This window comes from Amblyraja radiata, chromosome 1 (assembly GCF_010909765.2).
Source record: "Amblyraja radiata isolate CabotCenter1 chromosome 1, sAmbRad1.1.pri, whole genome shotgun sequence".
Lineage (NCBI taxonomy): Eukaryota > Metazoa > Chordata > Chondrichthyes > Rajiformes > Rajidae > Amblyraja > Amblyraja radiata.
In genome coordinates this window covers 28146010-28165110 of record NC_045956.1, presented here as the reverse complement: position 1 = coordinate 28165110, position 19101 = coordinate 28146010, and the positions used below count along the sequence as shown (strand labels likewise).

At 51.6% G+C, this 19101-nt stretch overlaps 1 protein-coding gene across 1 annotated transcript; it reads left to right on the top strand.

Moving 5' to 3' along the window:
* The first annotated feature begins 5601 nt into the window (after positions 1-5601).
* ecsit (ECSIT signaling integrator) lies at positions 5602-18189 on the top strand. The gene is made up of 9 exons (XM_033035284.1): positions 5602-5736; positions 6765-6906; positions 8412-8566; positions 10327-10729; positions 13584-13807; positions 14272-14329; positions 16457-16605; positions 17042-17147; positions 17772-18189. The coding sequence occupies exons 1-9, from the start codon at positions 5602-5604 to the stop codon at positions 17975-17977; spliced, it is 1578 nt and encodes a 525-aa protein (XP_032891175.1). The 3' UTR covers positions 17978-18189.
* The last annotated feature ends 912 nt before the right edge of the window (positions 18190-19101 follow it).

The window sequence follows — 19101 nt, the reverse complement described above, 5'->3', positions numbered from 1 at the left end:
CAGAAAGGTCAGATTTGGAATGGGAGGGGGAGTTGAAGTGCTGAGCCACCGGGAGATCAGGTAGGTTAACGCGGACTGAGCGGAGGTGTTCGGCGAAACGATCGCCAAGCCCACGCTTGGTCTTACCGATGTAGATCAGCTGACATCTAGAGCAGCAGATGCAATAGATGAGGTTGGATGAGGTGCAGGTGAACCTCTGTCGCACCTGGAACCACTGCTTGGGTCCTTGAATGGAGTCGAGGGGGGAGGTAAAGCGACAAGTGTAGCATCTGTTAGTGGGCCCAACATTGTTAGTGGTGGCGCCTAACGGCAGCGACTCGACTACAGTCGTCTGTCTTTTTTTATTTTTGTCTTGTTAAATGTATGTCTTGAGTTAGTTTTTATTATTTTTTTTAGCTGTATATATGTGGGGGGTGGTGGGGGGGCTGTGGGGGAAACCGTTTTAAATCTCTTCCCTGTGCGGGGGCCCGACTATTCCCTGTCGGGTCTCGGATGTCGTTGGGCCTAACATTGTGGAGCCGGCGGCGACCTCCTGCCGGGACTAACCTGGGGGCTCCAGTTGCAGAGCCTGCGGAACTGACATCGCGGAGCTGGCCAACTTTGGAGCGGGAAGAGCTGTGGTGGCGTGCGGCTGCGATCCGACTTTGGGAGTTCGGAGGCACTGGCCGCAGACCCGGTGGACAGGAACATCGGGAGCTCGCAGGTCCCTGGTGGGAGACCGCTTTTCCGAGCTCCGCAACGGCGACTTCTCCCGCTGGAATCGCGGGTTTATGGACATGGAGCCGGGGCCTAACATCGCCCGGCGTGGCTTAAACGGCCTCAGGACTTACCATCGCCCGCCGGGGGCTTTAACATCGGAGCCCCAGTTCGCCTTGACACTGCAGTTGGACTGCTGGACCACGGGAGAAGGAACAAAGGGAAGAGATAAAGACTTTGCCTTCCATCACAGTGAGGAGATGTTGGAGACTCACTGTGATGGGTGTTTATGTAAACTGTGTTAAGTGTGGGTCTTGGATTGTTTTGTAATGTAAAAAAAAACAAAAACAAAAAACTGTAGAAATGATATTTCGTCAAACCTAGGGTTGAATGACAATAAATTGCATTCTATTCTATTCTATCTCTTGCGGTTGCAAGGGAAAGTGCCCGGGGAGGGGGTGGTGCGGGAGGGAAGGGAAGAATTCACAATCAGTTTTATCATGTTTTAAAGTATGTTTTAAAGTTTGTTTTAATGTTCCTTTGTGTGTCTTGTGTGGGGGGTGGTGTGGGGGGGTAAGGGGGAAACCGCTTTGGTCGCCCCCTCCACAGAGAGGCGACTTTTTCCAGGTCGCCTCCCCCGTGGCCTAACAACGAGGATCGGCGCGGCCTTTTCCGGAGATGCGCCCGGGGCTTCAGCGGCGGGTGCAGCGTGGACTCTCGGCGTGTAGCGGGCGAGCCCTCGCTGGAGGGGAGCGCTCCGTTTCGCTGGCCCGCGGCAGCCGGCAGCCTGAAGCCACGGTCTGCAGAGCTCCAGATGGCGCGCCGTCCGCAGCCCGGGATGCCTCGTGGGGGACCCGGGGGAAGAAGAAGCCATCACGGCCGGCCCGCGGCCAACTTCTACCGCGGGTGCGGCATGGACTTACCATCACCCCTGGAGGGGAGCTTCGACCATCGGCCCTGCGGTCTGCGGTGCTTCTGGCTGCGGCGCGGCGGGAACCTTAAATCTTCGACCGCCGGCCTGCGGCCTACACCAACCTGAAGCCGCAGTCTCCAGTGGGGAAGAGCCGATCCTGAACTTACCTTGACTTTGACTTTGTCCCTTACCATCTGGACGCCCGCAGCAACGGCTGCGGAGGGTGGAGGTCCCGACCACGGGGAAAAATGGAGGAGGACTGGCCAAGTTCTGTGCCTTCCACCACAGTGATGAATGCTGTGGTGGATGTTTGTGTTACATTTTTATTGTGGTTGTGTGTTCTTTATTATTGTACCGCTGCTGACAACCCAAAATTCCACCGACCCTGGTTGTGTGGCAAATAAATTCAAATTCAATTGAAATTCAAATTCAAATTCAAATTCAAAATTCAAATTCAAATTGACCAGGGAGTTCGGAAGGGAGCGGTCTTTGCGGAAAGCTGATGGGGGGGAGATGGGAAGATGTGGCGAGTGGTGGGGTCACGTTGGAGGTGGCGAAAAAGACGGAGGAATATTTGTTGTATGTGACGGCTAGTGGGGTGAAAGGTGAGGACTAGGGGACTCTGCCCTTGTTATGAGTGGGGGGATGGGGAGAGAGAGCAGTGTTATGGGGTATTGAAGAGACTCTGGTGCGAGCCTCATCTATAGTTGGGGAAGGGAACCCCTGTTCCCCGAAGAATGAGGACATTTCCGATGCACTTTTCCTTGCAACCGCAAGAGATGCTACACTTGTCGCTTTACATCCCACCTCGACTCCATTCAAGGACGCAAGCAGTCGTTCCAGGTGCGACAGAGGTTCACCTGCATCTCCCCCAACCTCATCTATTGCATCCGCTGCTCTAGATGTCAGCTGATCTACATCAGTGAGACCAAGTGTAGGCTTGGCGATCGTTTCACCGAACACCTCTGCTCGGTCCGCATTAACCAACCTGATCTTCCTGTGGCTCAGTACTTCAACTCCCCCTCCCATTCCGAATCCGACCTTTCTGTCCTGGGCCTCCTCTATGGCCAGAGTGAGCACCACCGGAAATTGGAGGAGCAGCACCTCATAATCCGCTTGGGCAGTCTGCACCCTAGCGGCATAAACATTGACCTCCAATTTCCGGTAGCCCTTGCTGTCTCCTCCCCTTCTCAGCTCTCCCTCAGCCCTTTGGCTCCACCTCTTCCTTACACCTTTCTTCTCCCAGCCCCCCCCCCCACCCTACATCTGTCTGAAGAAGTGTCTCGGCCCGAAGCGTTGCCTATTTCCTTCGCTCCATAGATGCTGCTGCACCCGCTGAGTTTCTCCAGCACTTTTGTCTACCTTCGATTTTCCAGCATCTGCAGTTCCTTCTGAAAAACTCAGTGTACATAATTCACACTTCTAACTGAAATCTAATCAATATAATTCAATAAATGTTCACAGTTGCAGCAAATTAAATGTAGCATGAAACAAGTAACTGCAGCCACAATACCCCGTACTGCCCTTTGGACCTGGTGTGGCAGCCAGACAGGACATAATTGAACATTGCTGGAAATCCGCTTCCCTGCCATATTTCTTTAGCCCTGAATGCCCTGTAGTCTAATCCTCCATCTCAAGTCCTGAACATACTTAATGATCATGCTTCTGGAGATTGTAGTGGGGGGGAGTCAATAGTGGAGAGTTTGGACTGTGAGATTGAGTGGGCTACATCTACAATTGGCACTGTGGCGCAGCGGTAGATTTGCTGCCTTACAGTGCGTGCAGCGCGGGAGACCCCGACGATGGGTGCTGCCTGTACGGACCTGCGTTTGGTTTTCTCTGAGATCTTCGGTTTCCTCCCACACTCCAAAGGCGTACAGGTTTGTAGGTTAATTGGTTTGGTAAATGTAAAAATTGTCCCTAGTGTGTGTAGTGTTAATGTGCAGGGATCGCTGGGCCTGTTTCCGCGCTGTATCTCTAAACTAAACTAAACTTAATCTTCAAATTCTTGTTGTCTTGGGAAAAGTTGTTCCCAAACCAAACTGTGGTGTACACGACCGTATGCTTTCCATGGTACTTATGTCGAAGTTTGTAAGAATCATTGGAGACCTACCAAATTTTCTCAGCATTGGTGTCCTTCCTTTAATGTCACTTCAATGTGGTTGGACAATGTTAGATCATTAGTAATATTTACGTCAAGGAGCTTGAAGCTCTCAACCATTTCCATTGATGGTGATTAGGGCATGCAATCCACCACCATCCCTGATGTTGATAACTAGCTCCTTTGTCTTGCTGACGTTGAGAGAGTGGTTGTTATCCTGAAATCATGTTATTAAATTCTATATCTCCTTCCTGTGCTCTGTCTCATCATTATTCGTCATCTGGCCGACCACAGTGGTGTCACCTGCCAGCTTCTCAATGGAGATGTAGCTGAATTTGGCTACACATGTGTGAGTGTAGTAATGGAATGAGAACATATCCATGTCGGGGCACTGGTTTTTGAGAGTTGTGGTAGAGGAGGTATTGTCACCTCCTCACTGATTGTGGTCCATGTGTCAGTAAGTCGAGGATCCAGTGGCAGAGATGGATGCTGTCTCCTCAGTCCAGGATTTTCCAGATGAGTTTGGATGGGATACTGGCGTTGAACACGGAGCTATATTCAAGAAATAGGAGTCTGGAATGGAATGGAATACTTTATTGTCCTATGTGACAAGGCACAGTGAGATTCTTTGCTTGCATACATACCCAATGTATACAAATCGCGGCCACCTACGGCGCTGACAACGTTACAAATTACACGCGCTCCTCCTTTGTTTTCTCCCCCACAGCGGTTGCCCCACGGCGGCTCCTCCATTGTTCTTCCTCCCCCCCCCCCTCCCCATAGTGGTCCCCATACACTTTCATCGACCGCTGACTGCAGGTCGACCCGCCAGGCTTCGGAGCCGCCACGAGGCTTCACCACTGCCGAGGTTCCACCTCTGTAATCCAACACTGAAATCCTCTCTTGAAAGTATCCAGAGAACCGGCCTCCACCGCCCTCTGAGGCAGAGAATTCCACAACTCTGTGTGAAAAAGTGTTTCCTCATCTCTGTTCTAAATGGCTTACGCCTTATTCCTAAACTGGCCCCTGGTTCTGGACTCACCCAACATAGGGAACATGTTTCCTGCCTCTAGCGTGTCCAAACCCTTAATAATCTTATATGTTTCAATAAGATCCCATCTCATCCTTCTAAATTCCAGAGTATACAAGCCCAGCCGCTCCATTCTCTCAGCATAAGACAGTCCCGCCATCCCAGGAATTAACCTGGTGAACCTACGCAGCACTCCCTCAATAGCAAGAATGTCCTTCCTCAAATTTGGAGACCAAAACTGCACACAATACTCCAGGTGTGGTCTCACTAGGGCCCTGTACAACTGCAAAGGACCTATTTTTCTCCTATACTCGACTCCTCTTGTTATGAAGGCCAACATGCCAAAACTGCACACAATACTCCAGGTGTGGTCTCACTAGGGCCCTGTACAACTGCAGAAGGACCTCTTTGCTCCTATACTCAACTTCTCTTGTTATAAAGGCCAACAATGCCAAAACTGCACAAAATACTCCAGGTGTGGTCTCACTAGGGCCCTGTACAACTGCAGAAGGACCTCTTTGCTCCTATACTCAACTCATCTTGTTATGAAGGCCAACATGCCAAAACTACACACAATACTCCAGGTGTGGTCTCACTAGGGCCCTGTACAACTGCAGAAGGACCTCTTTGCCCCGATACTCAACTCCTCTTGTAATGAATGAACGCATGTCCGTGGATGGCGGGCTACATCTATCACGTGTACACATGGATCCCGCCCCTTCGAGGAAGCCACTCACACTCACTCATCCCTGGCCTATTGACAACCCCGATCCCGACCACAGATGATAGAGTGAATCTTTAATCCCGACAGTCAAGCTCAGACACAGAAGGTGCACGGCCATGCCGGCGACTTTGCGCAGGATGCGGTACAGCCAGAGCTCGGCGCTGCTCGGCGACTCCGCCATTGCGGCCTCCAGCACGGGCCTCCTTGCGTCACTGCGCCTGGGCGCCGCCACATTGGACCCGGGAGGTACCGGAGATGACGGAAATCTGCAGGCCGGATAATTCCGGGTTAGGGCTGCATTGGGCTATCGGTTGCCGAGCCCTGAACTAAAGTGACTTCACATCGTACTAGAACTTCTCTGCATGTCTGGCATTTTGAGGACAGTTCAGAGAATTTCATTCGACCAAAAGAAAATCATGATCTTGATTTTTAGAAGTCCCATTAAATCATTTAAATGTTGTCTAAATTATGCTTGAGGAAGTTTTAAAATTTAAATTGCATGTTTCCATTTATTGTTAGATTCACAAAGTCTGAAGAATAATCTCGACCAGAAACGTCACCCATTCCTTCTGACCCGCTGAGTTACTCCAGCACTTTGTGCCTGTCCACGTTCTCCACATAGATGCTGCCTGACCCGCTGAGTTACTCCAGCACTTTGTACCTGTCCACGTTCTCCAGACATGCTGCCTGACCCGCTGAGTTACTCCAGCACTTTGTACCTGTCCACATTCTCCAGACATGCTGCCTGACCCGCTGAGTTAGTCCGCGCCGACCAGCGATCACCCGTTCACACACCAGTTTAGTTTAGAGATACAGTGCGGAAACAGGCCATTCGGCCCACCAAGTCCGTGCTAACCAGCGATCCCCGCACACTAACACTATCCTACACACACACACGGGACAATTTACAATTTTTACCGAAGCTAATTGACCTACAAACCTGTACGTCTTTGGAGTGTGGGAGGAAACAGGAGCACCAGGAGAAAACGCACTTAGGTCACGGGGAGAACGTGCGAACTCCGTACAGACAGCACCCGTACTCAGGATGGAACCTGGGCCTCTGGCGCTGTGAGGCAGCAACTCTACCGCTGCACCACCGAGATCATCCAAGTTGGGTGGGAGCTGGAATGGGCCACAGGGAGAACGTGCAAACTCCACAAAGACACACTGCAGATGTACGAGTGCTCCGAGATACCTTTGGTCTACGCCTCCTTTGGGGAACTGTTTACCTGCGCCTCTCTGCTCTAGAAAACTCCCCAGCAACCAGTCCTCAAACAGACCTCATGTTTTTTTTGGGTAGGAACCAAAGTTCAGAACCACGGTTCTCCACTCAGGGGAAGATAGAGGGCGATGCACAGGTGAGGGCAAAGAAGGTCAAGGAAGTGAATGGGGACTAAAAGAAAACGGCGGCGCCCTGCAGAGCGACATAGATCTCTTAAAAGGTGAAATGCGCAAAAATCTTCATAATAAAGACTTTAAAACGTGGAGGGAGGGTGAAGCATGAAATATGTTTGTTAGTGGGACAGGTTTTTGGGAGCTGGGGCAGAGAATAAGGAATTGAGAGAGAAATATTTGTGAATTCTGTAAAATTTCACTTATTTTGTTATAATTGTCTCATTTTGCTTATTTTAGGTTAATATCAATATAATGCCCCGACGTACAACGAGGTACAGTGAAAAGCTTTCTTGTTGCGTGCTCTCCAGTCAGCGGGAAGACTGTACATGATTACAATCGATGTACAGTCCACAGTGTTCAGACACTGGATAAAGGGAATAACGTTCAGTGCGAGATAATGTCCAGTAAACTACTGTAAACTAAGGGGTTTCCTGTAGAACTACATTCCTTCCTCCCACAATACTCAGCTTGGGAGAGGAGAGAGAGAGAGAGAGAGAGAGGTAAAGAAAAATACAATAATCTCCTGTCTTTCTCTCTGACGTTCTCCATCTCTGACCCCCTCCCCCTCTCCCTCTCTTGCTCTGTCTCTTTCTCTCTGTCCCCCTCTCCCTCCCTCCCTCTCCCCCCTCTCTCTCCCTCTCCCTCTCCCTCTCCCTCTCCCTCTCCCTCTCCCTCTCCCTCTCCCTCTGACAAGTAATATTTTAGTTGAGTTTATTGTCCCGTGTACGCCCGGACAAAACCCACGCAGGTCACGGGGAGAACATGCCAACTCCGTACTAACAGCACCCGTAGTCAGGATGGAACCCGGGTCAGCAACTCTACTGCTGCACCACCGTGAGTGCCTGAACTTGGCATCGAGTTTGGCACGGACATTGCAGAAAGAGAAACATAGACATTGGCCCCTTCGAGCCAGCACCGCCATTCAATATGATCATGGCTGATCATCCACAATCAGTACCCCGTTCCTGCTTTCTCCCCATATCCCTTGATTCCATTAGCCCTAAGAGCTAAATCTCTCTTGAAAACATCCAGTGAATTGGCCTCTGCCAATTTGGCCTTCTGTGGCAGAGAATCCCACAGATTCACAACTCTCTGGGTGGAACAGTTACTCCTCATCTCAGTCCGAAATGGCCGACCACTTATTCTTAAACTGTGTGTGGCCCCTGGTTCTGGTCCTCCCCCAACATCGGGAACATGTTTCCTGCCTCTAGCGTGTCCAAATCCTGAATAATCTTATATGTTTCACTAAGATCACCTCTCATCCTTCTAAATTCCATAGTATACAAGCCCAGTGGTTCCATTCTCTCAGCATATGACAGTCCCACCATCCCGGGAATTAACCTGGTGAACCTACGCTGCACTCCCTCAATAGCAAGAATGTCCTTCCTCAAATTTGGAGACTAAAACTGCACACAATACTCCAGGTGTGGTCTCACTAGGGCTCTGTACAACTGCAGAAGGACTAAAACTGCACTCAATGGGGGTGGAAGGGGCCATTTCCTGTGCTGAACTGATGTAAATTGGTGGCAATTTCCGCCCTTCTCTCTTTCAGAAGCTGCTCGCAGCATGAAACCTTTGCTCTCACACTGTCTTCACCGCTCTGTTTTCGAGATGTTCCACGTCAGGTTCATCCTGACCGTCTCCAGATGTCACAAGACTGCCTCAATGCCGAGGAGATTGTCGTTTATGAGTGCTGGTGTCTTGCAGGTGAGTCTTGTTATCTGCCGGGCCTCAGAGTCAAACAGTCATAGCCCTGGGAAGATCGTGTGAGCCGGGACCAATGTGTGATTTTGACCTTCACCTTCTCATCCCTCTGGGTCCCGTATCTGAGGAAGAATGTGCCAGCTTTGGAGAGGGTCCAGAGGAGGTTTAGAAGAACCATCCCAGCAATGAGTGGGTTAACGTACGATGAGCGTTTGTCGGCGCTGGGCCTGTACTCGGTGGAGTTTAGAAGAACGGGGGTGGGGGACCTCATTGAAACTTCACCAAATAGTGAAAGGCCTGGATAGACTGGATGTGGAGAGGATGTTTCCACTAGTGGGAGAGTCTAGGACCAGAGGGCACAGCCTCAGAATTAAAGGACGTTCCTTTAGGAAGGAGATGAGGAGGAATTTCTTTAGCCAGAGGGTGGTGAAACTGTGGGATTCGTTGCCACAGACGGCGGTAGAGGCCACAAGTCAGTGGATATATTTAAGGCAGAGATAGATAGATTGCTGATTAGTACGGGTGTCAGAGGTTATGGGAAGAAGGCAGGAGAATGGCGTTAGGAAGGAGAGATAGATCAGCCGTGATTGTTTAAGATGTTGGTGAGACCGCATTTAGAGTATTGTGTTCAGTTCTGGGTACCGTGTTACAGGAAAGATGTCGTCAAGCTGGAAAGGGCGCGGAGAAGATTTACGAGGATGTTGCCGGGACTCGAGGGGCCTGAGCTACAGGGAGAGGTTGGGGCAGGCTGGGACTATTCCTTGGAGCGCAGGAGGATGAAGGGTGATCTTATAGAGGTATACAAAATCACCAGAGGAATAGATCGGGTAGACGCACAGAGTCTCTTGCCATGAGTAGGGGAATTGAGGACCAAAGGACACTGGTATAAGGTGAGATAGGGGGGGAAAGATTTAATAGGAACCTGAGGCACAACCTTTCCACACAGATGGTGGTGGGTGTATGGAACGAGCTGCTGGAGGAGGTAGTTGAGGCAGGGACTATCACAACACTTGGAAAAATAGGTGCAGGAGTAGGCCATTCGGCCCTTCAAGCCAGCACCGCCATTCAATATGATCATGGCTGATCATTCACAATCAGTACACCGTTCCTCCCTTGATTCCGTTAGCCCTAAGAGCTAAATTTAACTCTCTCTTGAAAACATCCAGTGAATCGGCCTCCACTGCCTTCTGTGGCAGAGAATCCCACAGATTCACAACTCTCTGGGTGGAAAAGTTTCTCCTCATCTCAGTCCTAAATGGCCGACCCCTTATTCTTAAACTGTGTGTGTGGCCCCTGGTTCCGGACTCCCCCAACATCGGGAACATGTTTCCTGCCTCTAGCGTGTCCAAACCCTGAATAATCTTATGTTTCAATAAGGTTCCCTCTCATCCTTCTAAATTCTAGAGTATACAATCCCAGCTGCTCCATTCTTTCAGCAGATGACAGTCCTGCCATCCCGGGAATTAACCTTGTGAACCTACACTGCACTCCCTCAATAGCAAGAATATCCATCGTCAAATTTGGGGACCAAAATTGCACACAATACTCCAGATGTGGTCTCACAAGTGCCCTGTACAATGGCAGAAGGACCTCTTTGCTCCGATACTCAACTCGTCTTGTTATGAAGGTCAACATGCCAAAACTGCACACAATACACCAGGTGTGGTCTCACTAGGGCCCTGTACAACTGCAGAAGGACCTCTTTTCTCCTCTTTTTATGAATCCTTCTTTACTGCCTGCTGTACCTGCATGATTACTTTCAGGGCAACATACGGACTTTCTGTACCCCTGGGGACCGAGGCAAGGACTCTTCAGAAGTTACGAGGGGTAATGAGGGGAAGGGTCGCGGCCAAGACGTACGTTCTCCCGAGGATTTGTTTGAAGGTGTCGCTGTCCCACGGAGAGACAAGGAAACCTTCCAGAGGGTGTTGTCAACCTACTGCGGCCGTGAGCCCCGGCGCAGGAACCACGTGGATTTCATCTACGCAGCCCTGCGCAAGATGCCGGAGTTTGGCGTGGAGAGGGATGTGTCCGTCTACAACCGGCTGCTGGAAGTTTTCCCCAAGGAAGTCTTCGTGCCCCGGAACTTCATCCAGAGGATGTTCAACCACTTCCCAAGGCAGCAGGAATGTGCCGTGCAGGTCCTGGAGCAGATGGAAGCACACGGTAGGTCCCACCGCCGCCTACCACACGCCCCGACCATCAGCTGGGAGAGAGGACCTCTGGAACCCAATCCCAACCATCTCCAGTGAGAATGGTCCCACCACAAACTATCTCACCTTCTCCATATAGAATGGTCCCACCACAAATTATCTCGCTGTCTCCAGATAGAATGGTCCCACCACAAATTATCTCACTGTCTCCAGATAGAATGGTTCCATCACAAACTATCTAACCTTCTCCAGCGAGAATGGTCCCACCACAAACTATCTCACCTTCTCCATATAGAATGGTCCCACCACAAACTATCTCACTGTCTCCAGATAGAATGGTCCCACTGTGAAAGTTCGTTCCTTAAAAAGCAGATAGCAACAACCGTTGAAGGTAGACCACGGCAATCTTTAATTGATTCATCAGACGGGAGTGGCAAGATCTACAATGAGCACAAACGTTGCTCAGTGCTTCTTGGGCTCCCACTTTCAGAACAAAGGAAAGTTAGCGCAATGATACATTTTTCTTATCAGTAAAACACTCCTACCATGTCTGAATATGGCATGACTGAAAGATTCTGCAGCCTTTCAGAATATAGGAAAAGCTGGGTCCAAATCAAGCTCATCCAATAACAAGTTATTACTTATCTCTGGAGCGTCAGCTATTTTTTTCAATCTTGGCTTCTTTATGGCCTTGAAAGAAGCACATGTTATTACGCAGGTTTCCATCTTAATGTCTTTATTGAAAAGACAACCTGTCCTCCATATTGTGTTCCATATAATTTGCTAAGTCATTCAGACTTGGCACCGAGCCATTCTTTTGTTCTGCTGGACCATGCTTTTGTAGAAGAACGACTACATTTTAGATTTGACTATTAGATCTTTCAGCACCACAAACTATCTCACCTTCTCCAGATAGATTGGTTCCTCCACAAACTACCTCACCCATCCCCAAGGAGGAAGGTCGCACTCCACTTCCGCAGAGACCGCTCCCTCCGTAACTCCCTGGTCAATTCGTCCCTTCCCACCCAAACCACCCCTTCTCTGGCACTTTCCCTTGCAACCACACAAAATAGTCTGTGGAATTCTCTGCCTCATAGGCCAGTGGAGGCCGGTTCTCTGGATACTTTCAAAAGAGAGCTAGATAGGGCTCTTAAAGGTAGCGGAGTCAGGGGATATGGGGAGAAGGGAGGAACGGGGTACTGATTGTGGATGATCAGCCATGATCACATTGAATGGCGGTGTTGGCTCGAAGGGCCGAATGGCCTGCACCTATTGCCTAATGTCTATTGAAATGCTACACTTGTCACTTTACCTCCCCCCTTGACTCCATCCAAGGACCCAAGCAGTCTTTCCAGGTGCGGCAGAGGTTCACCTGCACCTCCTCCAACCTCATCTATTGCATCCGCTGCTCTCGGTGGCAGCTGCTCTACATCGGTGAGACTAAGCGCAGGCTTGGCGATCGCTTCGCCCAACACCTCCGCTCGGTTCGCAATAACTAACCTGATCTCCCGGTGGCTCAGCACTTCAACTCCCCCTCCCATTCCCAATCCGACCTTTCTGTCCTGGGCCTCCTCCATTTTTCAGAGTGAGTCCCACCGCAAATTGGAGGAGCAGCACCTCATATTTCGCTCGGGCAGTTTGCACCCCAGCGGTATGAACATTGACTTCTCTAATCTCAGGTAGTCCCTACTTTCCCCTCCCCTTCCCAGCCCTCCCACAGCCCACTGTTTCAGCCTCTTCCTTTCTTCTACCCGCCCCCCCCTCCGACATCAGTCTGAAGAAGGGTCTTGACCCGAAACGTCACCTATTCTTTTACTCCATAGATGCTGCCTCACCCGCTGAGTTTCTCCAGCATTTTTGTCTACCTTCTAAACCATCTCCAGTAAGAATAGTTCCACCATAAACGATCTCACCTTCTCCAGATAGACAATAGACAACTTGGAGATGGGTGAGATACTTTCTGGTGGAACCAATCTCTCTGGAGATGACAATAGACAACAGACAATAGGTGCAGGAGTAGGCCATTCGGCCCTTCGAGCCAGCACCGCCATTCAATGTGATCATGGCTGATCATCCACAATCAGTACCCCATTCCTGCCTTCTCTGCATATCCCCTGACTCCGCTATCTTTAAGAGATCTATCTAACTCTCTCTTGAAAGTACCCAGAGAACCGGCCTCTGTCGCCCTCTGAGGCAGAGAATTCCACAGACTCACAACTCTCTGGGTGAAAAAGTGTTTCCTCGTCTCCGTTCTAAATGGCTTACCCCTTATTCTTAAACTGTGGCCCCTGGTTCTGGACTCCCCCAACATCGGGAACATGTTTCCTGCCTCTAGCGTGTCCAAACCCTTAATAATCGTGTATGTTTCAATGAGATACCCTCTCATCCTTCTAAACTGCAGAGTGTACAAGCCCAGCCGCTCTATTCTCCCAGTAAATGATAGTCCCGCCATCCCGGGAATTAACCTGGTGAACTTACGCTGCACTCCCTCAATAGCAAGAATGTCCTTCCTCACATTAGGGGACCAAAACTGCACACAATACTCCAGGTGTGGTCTCACTAGGACCCTGTACAACTGCAGAAGGACCTCTTTGCTCCTATACTCAACTACTCTTGTTATGAAGGCCAGCATGCCATTAGCTTTCTTTACTGCCTGCTGTACCTGCTCATTGACTGATGAACAAGGACCCCAAGATCCCGTTGTACTTCCCCTTGTCCCAACTTGGGAAAATAATCTAAAACTCTCTCTCCCCTAAAACTCTCCCCCTTAAAACTCTCTCTCCCCCTCTCTCTCTCTCTTCCCCTCTCTCTGCCCCCTCTTTCTCTCTCCCTCTGCTCTAACACTCCCCCCTCTCACTGTTTTTCAGGGGTGTTGCCCAGCGTGGACACCAAGGTTTTACTGATCGAGATATTTGGAAATAAAAGCCATCCTCTACGGAAGTATCAGCGGATTCTTTACTGGTTCCCCCGATTCTCCCACGCCAACCCCTTCCCGTTCCCCCGACCACTCCCAACACAACCTGTGGAGGTGGCGAAGATCGCTCTGCAGCGGACTCTGGGCTATCAGCAGGCAGAGATCACCGTGTATCAGGTACGGGGGAGAGATAGAGAGGAGGGAGCAGGAGAGAGAGGAGAGGGAGAGGGGAGAGATAGAGAGAGAGCGAGGGAGAGAGGGAGGGAGAGAGAGGGGGAGAGAGAGAGGGGAGCGAGTGGGAAGAAGAGTGAGATCGAGGGGGAGATTAGAGTTGGCGATATATAGAGGGGAGGCTAGAGAGGGATGAGAGGAGGGCGAGAGAGGGAGGATAGCGGGGAAGTGGGGAGAGAGGGTGAGGTTGACGGATGGAGGAGATCGGTAGAAGATCGGGCGAAGAGCGTGCAATGTATTTTTTCACCGCGTTGTACTAGCGTACCCACCTTTTGGGATGACTCCCGATGTCTTTTTCTTTTTTCTCTGTCTTAAGGGGAAGGGGAGTTTTGAGTTTGAATATATCTTAAGACTGTCCCTCTCTCCCCGTTTCTCTATCTCTTCCTCCCCCTCTCTCTCTCCATCCCTAGCACCCAGAGGAAGTTGAGGATGAAAATGGACAGAAGATTCACATTCCCCATCTTGTAGGTGAGTTTAGTTTACAGATACAGCGTGGAAACAGGCCTTTCGGCCCACCAAGTCCGTGCCGACCAGCGATCGCCCGTTCACACACTAGTTTAAGTAAGTAAGTAAGTTTATTGGCCAAGTATTCACATACAAGGAATTTGTCTTGGTGCTCCGCCCACAGGTAACAACATGACATACAGTGACAGTTATGAATGACTCAGAAAACACTAAACATTAATAATAATAAAACATTAATGATAAAACACCATTGATCAAGCATGTGAACCAACAAAATACCAGATCAAAGGGAGGCTACATATTTTTGGCTGTTGAGTAGAGCAACTACTCGTGGATAAAAACAGTTTTTATGTCTGGCTGTGGCAGCTTTGACAATCCAGAGTCGCCTTCCAGAGGGAAGTGATTCAAAGAGTTTGTGGCCAGGGTGAGAGGGGTCAGAGATGATCTTGCCCGCTCGCTTCCTGGCCCTTGCAGTGTACAGTTCATCAATGGAGGGAAGGTTGCAGCCAATAACCTTCTCTGCTGATCGGACAATTTGCTGCAGCCCCCGGATGTCGTGCTTGGTGGCTGAGCCAAACCAGAACGTGATGGAGAAGGTGAGAACAGACTCTACGATGGCCGTATAGAATTGGACCATCATTGCCTGTGGCAGATTGTGCTTCCTCAGCTGTTGCAGGAAGTACATCCTCTGTTGTGCCTTTTTGACTGTGGAGTCGATGGTGGCCCCCCATTTAAGGTCCTTGGAGATTATGGTTCCCAGGAACTTAAAAGACTCCGCAGATGTGACTGTGGTGTTGTTGATGATGAGTGGGGTGAAGGGAGGGGGAGCTCTCCTAAAGTCTACAATCAATTCCACTGTCTTAAGAGCATTGAGCTCCAGGTTGTTGCTACGGCAACAGGACACCATCTGTGTCACTTCCTGTCTGTAGGCAGATTCCTCCCCATCCTGGATCAGTCCAATCAGGGTTGTGTTAGTTTAGAGATACAGCACGGAAACAGGCCCTTCAGCCCCTGCCTCAACTACCACCTCCGGCAACTCGTTCCATACACCCACCACCCTCCGTGTGGAATAGTCACCCGTCAAATTCCCTTTAAATCTTCCCCCCCTCTCTCTCACCTTAAACCCATGTCCTCTGGTCCTCGATTCCCCTACTCTGGGCAAGAGACTCTGTGCGTCTACCCGATCTATTCCTCTGGTGATTTTGTACACCTCTATAAGATCACCCTTCATCCACCTGCGTTCCGTGGAATAGAGTCCCAGCCTTCCCCAACCTCTCCCCTCGAGTCCCGGCAATATCCTCGTAAATCTTCTCCGCGCCCTTTCCAGCTCGACGACATCTTTCCTGTAACACGGCGCCCAGAACTGAACACAATACTCTAAATGCGGCCTCACCGACGTCTTGCGCAACTGCAATGTGACCTCCCAACCTCTAGACTAAATACTCTGGCTGATGAATGCCAAAGTGCCCAAAGCCTTGTTGACCACCTTATCAACCTGCGACTCGACCTTCACGGAACCCAGGGCCGGATTTACCTATAAACTAGACAAGCTTAAGCTTAGGGCCTCGAGGTCTAGGGGGGCCTCCGGCCAAGGCAGGACACCCACCGTTCAACTCTGGGCGGGCCCCCCTCTCTATCTCTCTCTCTCCATCTCCCCCCGCTATCCATGTCCGGGCTGCCGGGCTCCGCTCGCTCCTCTTCTGCCGGCACGGCAGGTCGCCTTGCACATGCGCATTGCTGCGGCCTGCACGTCCTCCCCCCTGCACGTGCGCACAACCACGGCCAGCACATCATCGGCCGCCCTGCGCATGCGCACTGCAACGGCAACTGGTCGGCGCTGGGCACTTTCTCCCTCGCTTTGAATTGTGGGAGATTTGGCCGCCATGGCTGTCGGTCGCTGCCTCGCCGCCAGCGCTGAAAACCAACGCGGAGGGGGCCTCACAAGTGGAACAGCTTAGGGCCTCTCTTCATCTAAATCCGGCCCTGACGGAACCATACACCTGTACTCCTAGATCCCTCTGCTCTGCAACACTACCCAGAGGCCTACCATTCACTGCCCTTGTTCGACGTCCCAAAATGCAACACGTCACACTTCTGAAGGTAAACGTGTCTGTGGTTTTTCCTTTCAAGGTATCCAGAACGATGAGCAAAAGACTCTTCTCGGCCACCATCACCCTGGGAAGCCTGTATATGTGGACGGGCCGTTTACCGTTTGGTTGGGACGAGTTTCCCTCGAGTATTTTGTTCTTCGAGGTGATCCGCCGAGCCCAGAGTCTGAGGTGAGAAGCGGGAGGAGAAAGGAGCAATCTTTAGTTGTCAAGCCACGAGAGACGGCGCGGAAACAGGCCCTTCGGCCCACCGAGACCGTGCCTACCAGCGATCGCCCGTTCACACACTAGTTTAGAGATACAGCGCGGAAACAGGCTCTTCCCCACCGAGTCCGTGCCGACCAGCGACCGCCCTGGTCCCATGGTGACCTTTAGCCCCTGCCCCCCCTCCACTGGTCATCTTGGGTTTGGTGACCTTTGCACTCAAGTCGACCCCTGTTACGATTGGCTTGCTTTCCAGTGGTGACCTTCAACCTCTAGTCACCTCTGCCTCCTACGTGGCGACCTTTGACCTGTAGTTGACCCCCGGACCCCGCCGCCGACCTTCAACCTCTTCCAGCACGCGTTCGGAACCCTCTAACCCCCCCCCTTGTGACCTCTGACCCAGGCAACCCGGAAGGTCGACCCAGAACGCAGCCTCTACTACCCGCTGGAGATGACCTTCGACCTGGAGCGCGACCTTGGGGAGGTCAACGAACCGGAGGTTGAGAAAGGTGACCTCTCTCTCTCTCTCCATCTTTCTCTCTCTCTCTCTGTATCTCTAATTCTGCTTCAGAATAGAACTTCTGAACAGGGATTTCGGCCCTAACGGGCTAGCAAGAGGTCGTTTGGCCCTTTAACTATCATCGTTTCGCCTCTGGGAGAGGGTGGGGGGAGTGGGAGGAGAGCGGGGGGGGGGCGGTATTATTGGGTAGCTGTTCACTAATTTTATTTCTCTCCCCTCTCTCTCCCTCTCTCCCCCCCTCTCTCTCCCTCTCCCTCTCTCTCTCTCTCCCCCTCTCCCTTTCCATCCCTCTCTCTCCCCCTTTCTCTCTCCCCTCTATCTCCCCCTCTCTCTCTCTCCCATCTCTCTCTCTTACCCCCCCTCTCCCCCTCCCCTCTTCTCTCCCCCTCTCCGCCCCCTTTCCCCCCTCCTCCCCCTCACACCCCTCCACCCCTCTCTCCCCCCTTACCCCCCCTTCTCCCCCCCTCTCTCCCCCTCCCCCTCTCCCCCCTCTCTCTCTCTCTCTCCCCCTCTGTCTCCCCCTCTCTCTCTCCCCCCCTCTCTGTCTCCCCCTCTCTCTCTCCCCCTCTCTCTCTCTCCCCCTCTCTCCCCCCTCTCTTTCTCCCCCCTCTAGTTGTGGAGGGTCCCATCTTTGCGCTCTGCCACTCCCCCTCTCCCCTCCCCTCCTCTCTCTCCCCCTGGATCAGCGCCTTGCGGGAATCGAACCGGTCGCTCGAGGGCTGCCCCGTTCTCTTCCGCCTCTCCAGAACCTCCAGCGAGCTGGCAGCAGGGGCAGTGGGGCAGGGGGAGGGGACGGGAGAGCATCGAATGCATGACTGAAGGAGGGAGGGGAGGGAGGGGAAAGAGAAAGGAAGGAGGGGGAGGGAGAGGGAGGGAGAGAGAGAGGGGCAGGGAGAGGGAGGGAGAGAGGGGGAGGGAGGGAGAGAGGGGGAGAATAAATGTACTGAACTTATCTTTAAATGAATAAATGAATAAGTAAATAAATTAATGTACGCAGTTCTGTCCTCTCTCCCTCTCTCTCCCCCTCTCTCTCTCCCCCCCCTCTCTCCCTCCCCCTCTCTCCCTCCCCCTCTCTCTCCTTCATTTCTCTCTCCGGAGTTACGCAGTGGTGGTATCAGCGGCGGGTACGAGGCCATGTGAGGATGAGCCTCATGTTGACTTGGATTGGGAAAGATTCGGTATCTGGGTCCAAACTGGGCCCCTGTGGACTAGGGGAGCAATTACGAAGGGCGTGCATGACCTTCTCAAGAGGGGTGTTGTTGTCTCTTTCGAACGAGGAAAGGTTGAGATGATACTAAAGTCCCGGAAGGATGTGGCCCTGGTGTTGGAGAGGGGGCTCTAGTGGGGGGGGGTTTCCACATCCAGGTGGATCCGTGGGTATCCAGGGTGAGGCCGGTTCTTCTGCGGAGTTGCTCCACGTGTATTCGGGATGCGACACTTCTTCCACACCTGTCTACGTTTGGGGAGGTGCGGTCTAAGTGCTTTAGGCTTATGCACCCCGGGAATGACCCTGATGAAAAAGGGGTCTTGAGCTTCAAGAGGAGGGTGTTCATGAAGGTGGGAGAGAAGGAAGGCGCTGAGGGGAGCTTCAAGGTGGAGTGTAGGGGTCTCCCTAGAACCGTGCGTTGGAGTTGGGGAAAGGCACGGTGTCATGCGTGCGGTGAGTTTGGACATCTCCGTAGGGAGTGTCATAATCACCCCTACACACTTGCTGATGGTGACTGAGCACCTGCAATTCCCTGCTCCAGACCAAAGAAGGCTTCCCACCTGAAACAGCGCCTATCCACGCTCACCAGGGATGCTGCCTGACACGCCATGTTACTCAAGCACTTTGCGTCTATTTATGTAAACTAGCAACTGCAGTTCCTTGTTACTACTAACATGCTGTTAGCTGTTCTAATTGTATTCGCTCTACCTACATCTGAGCCTGTTTTGAACCATGT

Coding starts and splice junctions, on each gene's coding strand:
- ecsit (XM_033035284.1), top strand. CDS start 5,602: ATGCGGTACAGCCAGAGCTCGGCGCTGCTCGGCGACTCCGCCATTGCG. Junction 5,737..6,764: donor GAGATGACGGAAATCTGCAG/GCCGGATAATTC, acceptor TTTTTTGGGTAG/GAACCAAAGTTCAGAACCAC. Junction 8,567..10,326: donor TGAGTGCTGGTGTCTTGCAG/GTGAGTCTTGTT, acceptor GATTACTTTCAG/GGCAACATACGGACTTTCTG.